Here is a 14,201-nt window from a genome sequence, read left to right as displayed (position 1 = left end):
CCAAGGACCTAACTCCTTCATTTTTTATGATTTTGAGGTGGTACCAAGTGTATTGGAAATTTTAAGATGTCTACTTCAATTTTTATGTTGGAAAAAATTTCATAATCCTAAAAGAAACACATGTCATAATATAAAACATTATAGGTCACTTTGGACCAAAGCCATTGAATCTTGAAAAAGTCCAACTTCAAGTGTCCATAACTTTCTCATAAAAATTCCAAATGATGCAAAATTTAAGTCCAAATTGATTGTCTTGAAAAGATATACAACTTTTATGTTGAAGGTTGTGTCATTTGAGGCTTGCATAATTGAAACAGAAGAGCTTGAAGTTGGTCCATTTTGGCAAAATTTCCATATACATGTTTTGTACATTGAACTTCATGACCAATTTTCAATATTTTCCCAACTCCAAATGGATTTTTGTTCAACATAACATTTGTTTTTTATGTCAAGACCTTTCCAACCATTACCCACATGCCTATGTTTCAATTTTGCAAATGGCATTTTCGAAGAGGAGAAGTTTTGGTTTCAATTATGCATAACATGTGAAATCTTCTTGCACACCACATTGCCTTGCCATTTGCACGTCCAAATTCATTTGTTTCATCATCAGCATGCAAAGTCAATTGAGTTTGGGCCTCACATGCGCCTGTACAGGCCCATGCATGGAGGACCCAAGCTCATGCACACATGGATATCTCATGCATTGCATCATCCTTGCCTATAAATAGAAGGCTTCATTCACTTCAAACTTCAACCTAAAGGCGCCTGAAGTTCTGCACAATTGAATCCCTAACCCTCACTCAAAGGAATTTTGATTTTTCTCTCAATTTTTCAAGTTCAATTTTCAACTTCATTGGTTAATCTTTGACTTACAATTCCTTAACCTAGCTTCTTTGTTACTTCAAGAACAAGCTACATCAAAGAATTGGAGTGGATCAAGCATTGAAAAGTTGCACTTCAAAGGTTGATTCTCCAACTGTTTTCATTCGAATCTCTTTGGACTTTGAACATTTCTTGTATTGGTTGGTACCTCTGAAGTCCTCATGTGAGAGGCAATTGGTTTGTGTTTTTAATTTTATGAATTGAGCAAGTTCAGTTTGAACACCTTGTTTTTCCATCTCAGATTTCTCCTCCTATGAGAGTCTTGAGCAAAAACTAAGGGCACAAGGGTGATGTACATCACCCCAGTTTTCGAATGATGTATAGACCGTATATTATGGTGAAGGTTTGAAAACCTGCAACTCTGGCAGGAATAGTGAGTCTCACCGGAGAAGATGGTGGTTTCCATCACCGTCCCCACGTGGATGAGTTCCTGGCCCTTGGATCTGGCTCTGGGGATCTAATCTTGGCCATGCATTGTTATGACTTATTTTAATGATGAGTGTTTCGCTGTTGACCAAGCCTCACCATACGCGCGCGCCTCTGGTGCCTTGGATCAGTCACATCAATTAATGAGCGCTGATCCAAGCGTTGTAATTTTTTTCCAATTTTTTAATTTCTGTTTTAATTTTCTTTTATTCCAATTATTTTTAAAAATTCATAACTTCTTTATTTGGAATCACAAAAATATGGGACCAATTGTAAAAAATTTCTCTTAAATTCTAGTTTCTAAAAATGATTTTTAATTATTTTTGTGATTCCATTTAATATTTTTTGTGAATTATTTCTTTTTTGGTTATTTTTAATTCATTTAAAATACTTTTCAATATTCAAAAATGCCAAAAATATTTTCTTAACATCTTTGAATGATGATGAATCTATGAAAAATATTCTCATCAATTTCTTAATTGATTTGAGATTTATTTGAGATTTTAGTTCAATTATGTTATTTTTTCTTCATTTTTAATTGTTTAAAATTAGTTTCTGTTTTCAAAAAATGATGAAATTTTTTGTCAAACCTTGTTTGACCATGTTAAACTTATGATGATCCAATTGTACTTTTCCAAGTTGATTTGAATTGGATTTGAAGTTTGACCTTTATTTGTTTATTTTAATTCAAGTATTATTTTAATTCCAAAAAATACCAAAAATATTTTTATTGTTTCTTGACTTCTAAGCTTCATCTCCCTTCTGTTTACCATTGATTGATGTTGATTCCATTCATGTTTGATCAATGTGTGTTGGTTATGTCATTTGAATTTCAATTATGTACATTCCATTTCCATCTTCTTCTTCTTCTTTTTCTTTTTGACCAATGAGTTAATGATTGGTGGTTAGCCTTGACATATAAGGGGCTTAACCTTCTTTGATTCAAATCAAATTCATCTTGATCAAAGATCAAGTGAATTGCTTTGTATTAGAGATAGGTTGCTTCTTGGTCAAGCAAAAAACCTAAATCCATACAAGGTCATTCTTCTTTTCTTTTGGCATGGCAAGTTGTAGGAGCTTGGCTTACTAGTCATGGTCTCTAACTTGTATTTGTTGCCTATAGTTTTATTGACCAACCTCAGATAGGTGTGACTACTACATTAGTCCACTTACGATTACTTAACATAGCGCTAAATTGTCTTATGGCACACTAACACTAACTACTAATCTCTAACTCTTAATTCAAGCATTTAATTCTTTCAATTTACTTTAATGCAATTTAATTTCTTGCTCATTAATTCATTTGTCTTTTCCCTTTGCTCACTTGAGCTCATGTTTATGTTAATGCAATTTGCCTTTTGCTCACTTGAGCACATTATTGTGTATATACTATTGCCTTGTGCTTTGTTTTGTTTTGTTTTGTTTGTGTGAACCCAATGCAAAAATGGAGAAATGACTTAGATTTAGGACCTTACCTATGCTAAATGGAGTTCAAGAGCAACTAGGCCTCATGCGTTTAGAATGCTGAATATATTGAAGAGCAACTAGGCCTCATGCCTTTAGAATGTTTAATCTTGAAGATGAATTGAAAGAATCCTAATTTTAAACTCACTCTTGTCCATTCTTTTATTTGCATTGTGGAACTTTTTGATTTGTGTGTTCTTGTGTGATAGGGATCCTAAATTTGAGCCAATTAGAAGAACCATTGTCATGGACATCCAAGATAAGAGAAACAAAAGCCAATTGGAAGATTCCTAGGAGCTTGATTGATTATTTGCTTGATTGCTTGAGTCATTTGCTTATTGCTTGCTAAATTCAAAGGAAAAGAGCAACTTGGATCATCTTTATGATCTCAAGAAGAGAACTCCAAGTGGTTTTATTTCTCTTCCCTCATCTTTGCATGTTTAGGACCTAGCCCTTCTCTTCTTCTCTCCACTCTAACCCAAGCCAAACCTTTTGTGAAAACATTGACATTGTTTTCAAAAATTAGAAACCTAGGCACTATGCCTTTGATTTTTTCAAATTCTTTTCGTAACACTTATTTTGAATTGAATCTTAAGTCAACTTTGACTTTATTTTGTGAATAATCTTCATTTGTAAATACAACTCACTCAATTGTTTTTGTGGTTCCAATGGCCACTTTTGCCAAAGCTTTTCATAAACATTAGCCATTAGGTTTGAGTTATCATAGAGGTTGATGTAAACCTCACCTTATCCTTAGTGATTGGACTATAAGTCTTCCATACTTATTATAGGGTGGATCCCTCACTAGTATGTTGAAGCTCTCCTCACATGGTGAATTGTGGTTTAGATTGAGTTTTCTCCCTTTGATAACAAAAGACCTTAAGGCTTTTGATCAATCAACTCACCAACTTATTTTGAGATTTTTACCCCGAACTACGAGGTTTTGATCCTGCCTTTTTAAGATGGTACGTAGGCAATGGGTTTATCCATTCAAACACAAAATTGTAAATAACTTGTATATTCTCTTCTCATCTCCCCAATCATGTTTGCACAAATATTTTCACAAATACCAACCTACCATACAACATTTGTAAAAAGGGCTCCCTTAGAGTACTAAGGATGTTTTGGGTGCTTAAAACCTTCCCATTGCATAACCAACCCCCTTACCCAGATCTCTGACATTTTTATTAGTTTTTGATTTGATAAAACTTCTCGGTTTTTGTTCGCTTTCTAACCTTTCCTTTGGATAAATAGAAGTGCGGTGGCGACTCGAATTGTATGATTTACTTTTGATTTAGTCAATAAATCTAAAGGTAACGAATACCCCGCTACAAATAATATAAAGTATTCAAGGAAACAACTCAGAAAAAAGGTATTCCCAACCCAGTGTTACACTATCAGGGTGACACTACAAAAAATTAAACAGTCGATAAGGTATGGCGAACAAAACAGGAAAATAAAACAGCGAGTAGGCCAAATATGCCATCCTCCCAAATATGTAACGTTTAATGCTCCTAAGTCTCTACATGAGAATCTGCATAACATACATATATAGCAACATGGAGCCAAAGGGGGTGAGAAAAAAAATCCCATATATAGACAGTGCATACAACAACAATGATAGTTTTAATCATTAAAATTCATCAATCACAATCACAACTTAATATAACATTAACAACAAATGCAATTATTTATGTAATGTTCATCTCCTATGCTCAAATGCATGTAGTACCCATCTTTCAAATATTCAGAGGTATATTTCTGAAGTATCCAACTCGTCACTGGACCAAAGTCCTACTCGTCACTGGATTGAAGTCCTACTTGTCACTAGACCAAAGTCATACTTATCTCCGATATAGATGATGCATGAATGTTATAACTAATATATAAATCGACATCCATAATCCTCTAACTCCAATACTTGTCACTAGACATAAGTTCCACACGTCATTGGTTCTTTCGAACCTAAATACGTTATCATCAAATAATTATGGTTGTTATATATCCACGTCATTGGCTCCATTGAACCTAATTATCTCAACATCAATAATTCCACCTCATGAGGTATTCACCAATTAACTCAATTATAATAACTCAACATAATAACTCAATAACACTTTTATCATCAATCAACATCAGACAACAACATACAAGTTAGAAAATTGAAAGCTACTTGAAAAGTCGAGTCAAACACCTTACTACGACCATCCTGCAGGGCTGACGGTCGGACCATCTTGGCCATGACGGTCGTCGCCCTTTAGGGACTGTCACTCGTTAGTCACTGATAGTTTGGGCTCGCGCGCTCATTTTGGGTCACTGACGGTTGACCGTCACTCGAATGACGCCCATCATCGCTAATGATTGACATCCTCTTTCCAACACAGTGACGATTGACCCGTCACGCTGGTGACGTCTGTCACCACTATGTAGAATGCGATTATGCATTTTTACTATTGAATCGCTACAGATTTCAATTTCTTCAACCAATTTCATACATGTCAACTACCTATCATTCAATTTACACATTATAACAACATAATTCACAACAAAACATCAATTTAATATCTATCACATCAATTCATCATGAATTCTTCATAAAAATATGACATCTCATATGAACACAAGCATAAATTCTTCATAGCATAAAACCTATACGAATTTCACATAACAACAGAAAAATCAACAACATCATTAGATCACAACTCAGATTTATATAACAACAATTTAGAGAGATTTTGCACAAATTATCTCAAGAGTCAAGTTTCACAACAATGGGATAAAAAGGAAAATGATAGGGGTTAAGGAGTCCCTATTATCCCATATGCTTAGACACCAATATATTAAACCACTCCCCTTACCTCGATTATGCAAAAAAGCTTGAAACATTAGCTATGGACGTTATCCTCTTTCACTCTTTATGATAGGGTTTGTTTTCCACTAAATTCTACATGATATCACTTCTCCCCAATAATTAAATATAATTCCGCTAATGCTTTCAATTCTCACTAATTCTACTCACCTCCCTATAATCTAATCCTCTGAGTCCTCATTAATCTAAATAACGATAATTAACTAAATAAAATACACCTAAAAAAGCTCAACTAAAATTAAATAAAATTTAGAATAAAAAACGGGGCGTTACACTTTGCGTCCTTAGGCATGACGGAAAGGACACCCATTATCTTTTTGTTCATGGAAAAACAGAAGAACAAAAAGAAACCACCACCATCGTTACAATCATTAAATGGATGGCTACAATCCTTAAATCCCATAATTTTACACTAACATAAACCTTATTTCAAACCTTTCCTTACAACACTTACTTGCAACTACTACAAAAAGGAAGGAAAAGGAAAAATCCATACCTGAAAGGATTGGAAATGATGAATCAGAAGCCTGTAAAAAAGCTGGGCAGATTGTGGAAAAGTTTGCATAAGTCGTGAGAGCAAATAGAGAGAGAAAACAAAATGAGAAACTTTTATAAGGGGTTAAAGCCACAAGAAACCTTTTAGGTCCCCTCAAAATTTTGAAAAGCTCAACACACATTTGCCATGTGGCACTACCGTTTAGTTTCTCGAAAAATAGGCCATGATTTCTTACATTAAACATAATTGAGCATGACCATCTGAAAGATTGATGATTGAAATCCCCAATTGACATCTTAGATAATTAGAAGACATATAAAAGATGGTGGTGACTCACCCTAACTAAGGGGTTTACCTCTATATAGAAGAGTTGCCTCTCATTTAAGAGGCCGCCTTCAGCTTAGGGACTCACCCTAAGTCGAGGAACTTTCCTCCCATTTAAGAGCACACCTTTAGATGAGGGACTTACCTCTCTTTCAAAAGGGTCACACCCCAAAACATGGAAGCCTTATAAACACTTCAACGTTTATGAGGGACTATGTAATATTATATTTGTGAGAATCCCAAATAAGGCAACACAAGGGTCCCAACCTCGTATGACATCGCTAGAGTGTTGTCTTTGTGTAGTATGAAGGCTCACCTTTTAAAATAAGACACATGTATCATACCACTATTCTTCCAACAACCATAAAGACCGAGTCACACCACGACTTACTGGAAAATAGGTAGCCAACCGTCTCCCATAGTTAAGGGGAAGCGATTACCATTTCTTAGGATTTCCTAAACCTTATGCCTAAGAGCTTCTATAAACATCTGACTCTTTGAGGGTATAAGATGAATCATGATTAAACTAGAAAATCATATTTGACCCAAGCCTAACACTTATACATATAGTCGCTCACCTCTTATGAGTTGTCCCTCTCATGCCACCACAAACACCATCATGCAAAGCCTCCCGCCGTTGCGGGAAAGCCCATACTCTTAAGAATAAATTATCGTGGACACGAGTAGGCCAAGTTGTAAGCTGAACCTGTATAAATCACCAATGTATTTATTTTATCCCCTTTCTCTTTACATTTCATTTATTTATTTCTTTCCACTATATTTCCTTGTCTTCATCTCTTTTATTTTTAATCTTTTAATTATTTCGTTGCTTTTCTCTGTTTGATTTATAAAGTTAAGTTAAACATTTTTATAAATGGACATTGCTTTTCAACCTCTAGGACTCACCCCATTTTATGTTTCGAGTCATTTGTCAAACAAAAGATTCCCCCGAAGCAATGTTTGAGTGACATGATATGAATTTAATGCACATGTTCCTAATGTCACAAACTCCCACTTAACTCTCAAAGCTCTCACATCATCAACCCTCACCTCATAACTAATAACAAGAACTTGGAGAATAATTGTTCCAATATTGCTAAAGGTGTTAAACTGGTCAATCCAAAGGCCTAATCCATACATAAACATCCATCTATGTGGCAGACAAGAAGACATCCACACTGAAGCACCACATTGAAGCAAAGCCCAATCTCTGTCTCTTACGTTGATATTCAGCGAACGATTCCTCACGTCTAATGCCAGACCAACCGACAAAGGTTATAACCTTCGCCTTTATATAAGCACAACTCCGAGTCATACCCTGGTCTCATTCGTTCACGCGCTTTCAAGTTTCACCTTTATCATTTTAGTGACTTGAATATTAAAGTGTTAATCTTGCACACACACTGTCTTTGATCACCGTATACGTTAAACACCATACCAGAGACCTTCCATGGCGACATACTCAAAAGAAATGTCATTGCTAATTTATTGTTGTTATTCGTGCCTAATTATATTTAATATAAGAGAACCATACCTTTTTTTTTTGAAAATATATGTATTTTGTATATAACAATAAATAAATAATATTTTTTTATAAACTAAATATCCCCTATGTGCAGAGATTAATCTCTCAAGACTGCTAAACCTTTTTGAAGAGTTTGAACTTAGGACCTTGATTAATATTAAAAAGATCATTTATCATTTCATCCAAGTACATCTAAAATATTTTGAGTACAAATAAAAAATATTTGATTACACAACCTTTGGTTATGAATATTTTGTATATATTTCAAAATTAAATAAAACACAAATAATATTATAAAAGGGACTTGTTCCATTTTGATATAGACATACATAATAATATTTATTTTTATAAATTAATATGCATACAAATAAAAAACGAGTGTGAAAATGTTTGTTCCAATATTTCAATTTTTATCACAGTCTGGAAAGTGTTTTATTATTATATTGGGCCAAAGAGATAGAACAAATGGGCTTAAGACAAACCCATAAACCCAATAGAAAATTCCAAACCCTAGGTTTATATTCGACGGTGCATCTCTTCCACCATTCTGCGATAGCCTTAGCTTCTATTCACAGGGAAACATGGTTTCGCTCAAACTCCAAAAGCGTCTCGCCGCCAGTGTCCTCAAGTGCGGAAGGGGAAAAGTCTGGCTCGATCCAAATGAGGGAAACGATATCTCCATGGCCAATTCTCGTAAGCAATTTTATCCTCACATCGTTTATCGATTTCAAATCTGTTATCGTAGAATTTCATTGATTTGTTTACTCTGTTTGTGGTTGGATAGATCGAAATCAAAAGGAATTTGCTAGATTCAGCTTATGTATCGTATTTTTAGGGTTTTTGATTTGATTTTACTTTGTAGGCCAAAACATAAGGAAGCTGGTTAAGGATGGGTTTATCATCAGGAAACCTACCAAGATTCACTCCAGATCACGTGCTCGTCGGATGAAGGAAGCTAAGAGGAAAGGAAGACACTCTGGATATGGTATTTTATTACCCTAATCCTTGTTTAGCTTCATTTTGAATGGATTATGACTAATGATTTAGGTTGCAGGTTAAATTAACAGTGGTTTTGATATGATTTAATTTAGTAGTGATTGTTTTTGGATTTATAAGAAAATCAGAAGTAATTTTGTGTTTTTTTTTACAATTTTATAGAGTGATTTGGTTATCTTATTTTCCATTGGAAATGATTTTATAAGAAGCTCATCCAAAAGTATATATATTTTTTGAAACAAGAAGCCTTATTAAAATAGCTTTTCATGTTCAGCATAAAACTCATTCTTTTAACGAAGTCATATCTGACAAATGCTTACACTAGCATAATTATAATTGAAACGTTTTAGATGTTTCTTACTTTAAAAAAAGTGATTTTATCCCCAAATGATCTTGAACAAACCCACTCTTATGTTTTGTTTGTTTGTAATCTAATAATTACGTTGAAACATTGTTTTTGCTTAAGTAGCAATTTATTGTTTGCAATATTTAACTATAATGTTATATATTTATCTAGTTGTTTTTTCAAATATGAAAGAACTGAGTTTGTATCTGTAAGTGTATTTTTGAGCTGGAGCTAATATGGCTTTCTATCTGGTAATTAATAAGGAGACAATGTTTTATTACTTAGTTGTGTTTGTATGAATTTTGTTAGGTAAGCGTAAGGGTACCAGGGAGGCTAGGCTTCCAACCAAGATCCTTTGGATGAGGAGAATGCGTGTGCTCAGACGTTTGCTCCGCAAGTACCGTGAATCTAAGAAGATTGACAAGCACATGTACCATGACATGTACATGAAGGTTAAGGGTAATGTGTTCAAGAATAAGAGAGTTCTAATGGAGAGCATCCACAAGTCTAAAGCTGAGAAGGCAAGAGAGAAGACCTTGTCTGACCAGTTTGAGGCCAAGCGTGCCAAGAACAAGGCCAGCCGAGAAAGGAAGTTTGCTCGGAGGGAGGAACGTTTTGCTCAAGTAATTTCCCTATACTATCTTCAGAATCTATTTACACATATATTTGTATGCTTTTAGTGTTACTGTTTAACAAGTATTTAATGGAGATTTTGCTGTTTAATTTTAGTCTTACTGTGTTAACAAGTTTTTAACGGAGATTTTGCTTTTTCTTTGTAAAATGTTTAGGGTCCTGGAGGAGCAGAGAAACCAGTAGCAGCTCCTACTGCTGCTCCACCAGCCGAAGCAGCAAAGCAAACCCAGTGAGTAACATAAATTATGTCTGTCCTGTATTTAGTATCTTTAGGTCATTTCTCTGTATGATTTTTTAAATGAAAAACTTTTGTGCAGACCATCAAAGAAATCCAAGAAGGCAGTGGCAGCTTGAAGTTGATAGGCAGAATAGTAGTGCCTCAGTTACTGTTCTAAAGTAGTTTTGACGAGTCATTTTGTGGGTTTAAGACATTATTTTATTTTCGGTTGTCAGGTGTATGAATTTATAATAGTCCCTGTTTTAAGTTTTAAATGGTGTTTTGCTTTTTTCGTTATGAATTTTGCTGCGGAAACACTAATGTTATACTTTGCTAGCTTTCTCTATACTTTGCAACTATCTTTACATGCTTTCTTAATTCTCCTAATCTGAAATGAATTTAGTTATTTTTACCATGGAAATATTCCGAAATGAATTTAGTTATTTTTACCATGGAAATATTCTCTATACTTTGCTAGCTTTCACTTTAGCATTGTCTATGTAATACCTAATGTCCCTGCACTATATTCAATTTGCCAAATGTCTTGATTTTGGCGTAATATAGAAATGAATTAACATAGTAGAGTCAGATTCGCAGCCGGATTTCTCTAAACCAAACTTGTGGGTTTCTCTAAGCCTACCTTTACTAACAAATGCGCAAGGTAACCTCCATTTTCCACAAAATTGAATATGAAATTAGTCTGTTTCATTAAAAGCATGAGTTGCAATCTTACCATAGTATGATCTCGTTAAACCATTTTTTGAATAACTTCAATCTGTGTTGTCTCACGAGCTTGAATTGCATTCTTATCCCCAAAAAATCTCATTAAACCATGGTTTGAACAATTACAAGTTTACAACCACATCTTTTGCATTAGATTGAGAACGCCAGAGATTTAATTAGAACAGGCGGTTAGGAGAATCTCATTTGCTCTGGCAGCCTCGTTGTCATGCAGCCTGCTTCTTAGATCGTTGTTCTGCAGCTACAAAGGGTCTGTTGTGGTTCTGAACGACTAAACCAGACCCTTATTGACCATTTCATCTCGGATTATGTGAGCATCAATGATTTTAAGGTAGTTCATATATGAGAACACATTTAAATAAGGTTTTTCATTTAATTAGCTAGTATTACTAGTAGATATTATGGAGGAAGTTAATTCGGTTACTTAATAGGAAAACTTGGTTGCAATACTGGTGGATCAATAATTTTCTGTTAATAATGCAATCTTATTTGATAATGATATACAATGTTTTTGTTTTACAACTTATTCACTTCTCAAAGCTCTCTAACTGGTTCCATTTCGTTTCTTGTAATCCACTTCCAAATAAAATCAAGAACAAATGCGTGTTGAAGATCCAACATCTGAAATGAGAGTCGAAGCTTAATCATATCATGGAATGGATTTATGGCCAAATGAACAATTTCATGTGAGTATTTCTAACTTGTATGGAAAGTACTATGAGAATTAGTGCAAACAAATGAATGTCGTGTTTGAATATCATGATGTATGAGATCTAGTATAAAATGATATTGATCTCGTTAGTGAAAGTTCAACTGATATTCAAAAGGTTGCGCACAATGAGATAAAGAAGAAAGATTACAAGACCATGTTCATTATCCATCAATGCGTTGATGCATGTAATTTTGAGAATGTTGAAGAGGAATAATCTTCAAAAGAAATGTATGATAATTTGAAGAAGTCGTATGATAAAGTAGAGAAAGTAAAAAAGTAGAGGTAACAAACTAAAAGAAAAGTTAGATTTGCTTCAAATGAAAGAGAAAGGAAGCATGGGTAAAGTCTTCACAAAAGTTATGAAACTTGTGAATGAAAAGAAGACATGAGGAGAAACAATGTTTTTGGTTTTGGTCAGGTATATTTATTTGAGACTACTTCTCAAATATATGATATTGTAAAGCAACTACAAGGATTCTTGGCACTCAACCGCATGTCATGTTTGCCTCTTATGTTAAAGGTTTGAAGTTTTTTAGTCTATCAAATATGTCTTCTTTTATATAAATTCTTGACTTTATAGCATCATATCATGTCACATGATGATAAATCATTTGTATATTTAAATTATGCAACATCTTTGTCGGTTATGACTGTTGATGGCACTCTTATGCCATTAACAAGCGTTGGTTGTGTCTCTACATCTACCTTGTCATTTTATGATGTTAATTATATTTCTAACCTCACTTTGAGTCTTGTTCCAATGAGTCAATTGTGTAATTTTAGTTACTCATTTATGTTTTCTTCCACTTATTGTATGTAGGATTCTCATTTAGGGAGGTTAATTGAGACATGACGTAAACAAGGGAATTTTATGTTTTGGATAAACTAAGAGTTTAAAATATGACTGTCTAAACTTCTACTTCCAATTCTCATATAATATCCTATTTTCATTTAAACTCATTGCCTTTTATATTTTATTTGGCATTCCCGTCTTGAACATGTTTCTACTTATGAGTTAAAGTATTTGACCTCAATTGTAGCTTTAGGACAGTTACAAATAACCCTTAGGAGTTGACATAGTGGCAAATGTTTTGGTCTTGAGAATGTACTCCTTTTAAGGCCTCAGATTCGAATCTTGCAAGATGCAAACAATTTTTGTGTTGGGTCAAGTCCATAGAGAGCTTTGCTCCGACTTTAAACTAGCCCCCTACAAGTGGACCATGAGATTGGTCCCATTGGATTAGTCGGTCGCAAGGTCGGATATCAAAATTTTAAAAAAACTAACATTTCGTATTTTTAATGGTTGTAAACTTGTTAAATTTCCATCTTTAACTTCCAATAAAAGTATTTTTATTTCATATGCACCTTTTGACTTAGTTAACTATGATGTATGGGGTCTGTCATCGATTCTTACGAAATGTATATCTAAATATTATGTTTCGTTTATTAATGACTAAATTCGTTATTTTTGGAGCTGGCTTATGAAAAATCATTAGGATTTTTTTTTGACATTTATCATATGTTTTATGCTATAATGAATAATTAAGACTCAAGAAAATATTATTATAAGTGCTTTTATTGTGATTTAGGTGGTGAATATACCTCTAACGAATTCTCCCAATTACTTGTTTACGAAGGTCCTATTTGCCAAACATACTATAATGATACTCCTAAACATAATGATACTCCTAAACATAATTGACAGGGCCGCAAGTGCATGACTTTGTCGATTTTAGTATAAAAGATATCGAATCCCACAAAGACCAAATGATAAGTACCATTCTCTACTACAACAGTGTTTATCTAAGGCGATTCAAATGTGTTTGTTTTGCAAAAGGGAAAAAATTGGTTTTAATTTAATTATAATGACAAAAGACCGAAATGAGATTCTCATCGACCGTTGGTACTCACAAAGTCGTATTTTATAATTATAACGAGATTTTTTTTTTAGAAAAACGGTTAGGTTAAAGGTATCGTCCGCTTTCGCGTGACCGGTAGCGGATTTTGGCTCTGTAATCTAACCGTCCTTCCGTGTATCCAATGTTATAGTGCAAAATATCTTTTGGAAAATAATCCATATTTTCTTTGAAAAATTACTTTTAGTAGAAAATTGTTTTAAAGGCATCATCCGCTTTCGCGTGGCCGGTACTGAATTTTAAGCGTATAAACGCTCGTTTTCGCATGTCCGCTTATAATCTTAAAATCACCTTTTGAAAAATTAGAATTTTCCAAATTAATTAAAAGGCATTTTTGCTGTAATTAAAATTAATTTTTAAGTTTTTCTACGGTCAAATACAAGTTTCACTCTTCCGAGTTAAAACCGGTATCACTATGTTTCTGCTTTCGCAATAAACTTTAATTTGGAAAAACATAATTTTTCAGACATAAAAGCAATTCTCGTTATAAGTATTAATTCTATGACTTATTAGAGTATGTTCGATACGACAGTCCTCGCATTCTAGACTCATCTGATTTAAGTTGACATGTTATCTACGGTAAATAAAACATTCATTTTTATTGCATACATATAAACAACAGTAATTAAATAAAGAAAGTAAATGGAATAT

General features: G+C 33.8%; 1 protein-coding gene across 1 annotated transcript; it reads left to right on the top strand.

The window, feature by feature from the left end:
- Nucleotides 1-8,477: 8,477 nt before the first annotated feature.
- On the top strand, nt 8,478-10,529 carry LOC127132644 (60S ribosomal protein L19-3). Its single transcript, XM_051061605.1, has 5 exons — nt 8,478-8,682; nt 8,852-8,974; nt 9,641-9,954; nt 10,120-10,193; nt 10,282-10,529. The coding sequence occupies exons 1-5, from the start codon at nt 8,571-8,573 to the stop codon at nt 10,316-10,318; spliced, it is 660 nt and encodes a 219-aa protein (XP_050917562.1). The 5' UTR covers nt 8,478-8,570; the 3' UTR covers nt 10,319-10,529.
- The last annotated feature ends 3,672 nt before the right edge of the window (nt 10,530-14,201 follow it).

This window comes from Lathyrus oleraceus, chromosome 3 (genome assembly GCF_024323335.1).
Source record: "Lathyrus oleraceus cultivar Zhongwan6 chromosome 3, CAAS_Psat_ZW6_1.0, whole genome shotgun sequence".
Lineage (NCBI taxonomy): Eukaryota > Viridiplantae > Streptophyta > Magnoliopsida > Fabales > Fabaceae > Lathyrus > Lathyrus oleraceus.
Note: the sequence above shows the minus strand (reverse complement) of the source record. Positions and strands in the feature narration are given on the sequence as shown.

Bases quoted from the DNA above. Each gene is read 5' to 3' on its own strand.
- LOC127132644 (XM_051061605.1), top strand. From the start codon at position 8,571: ATGGTTTCGCTCAAACTCCAAAAGCGTCTCGCCGCCAGTGTCCTCAAG. The intron at 8,975-9,640 runs GTATTTTATTAC...GAATTTTGTTAG, and splicing joins AGGAAGACACTCTGGATATG to GTAAGCGTAAGGGTACCAGG. The intron at 9,955-10,119 runs GTAATTTCCCTA...TAAAATGTTTAG, and splicing joins GGGAGGAACGTTTTGCTCAA to GGTCCTGGAGGAGCAGAGAA.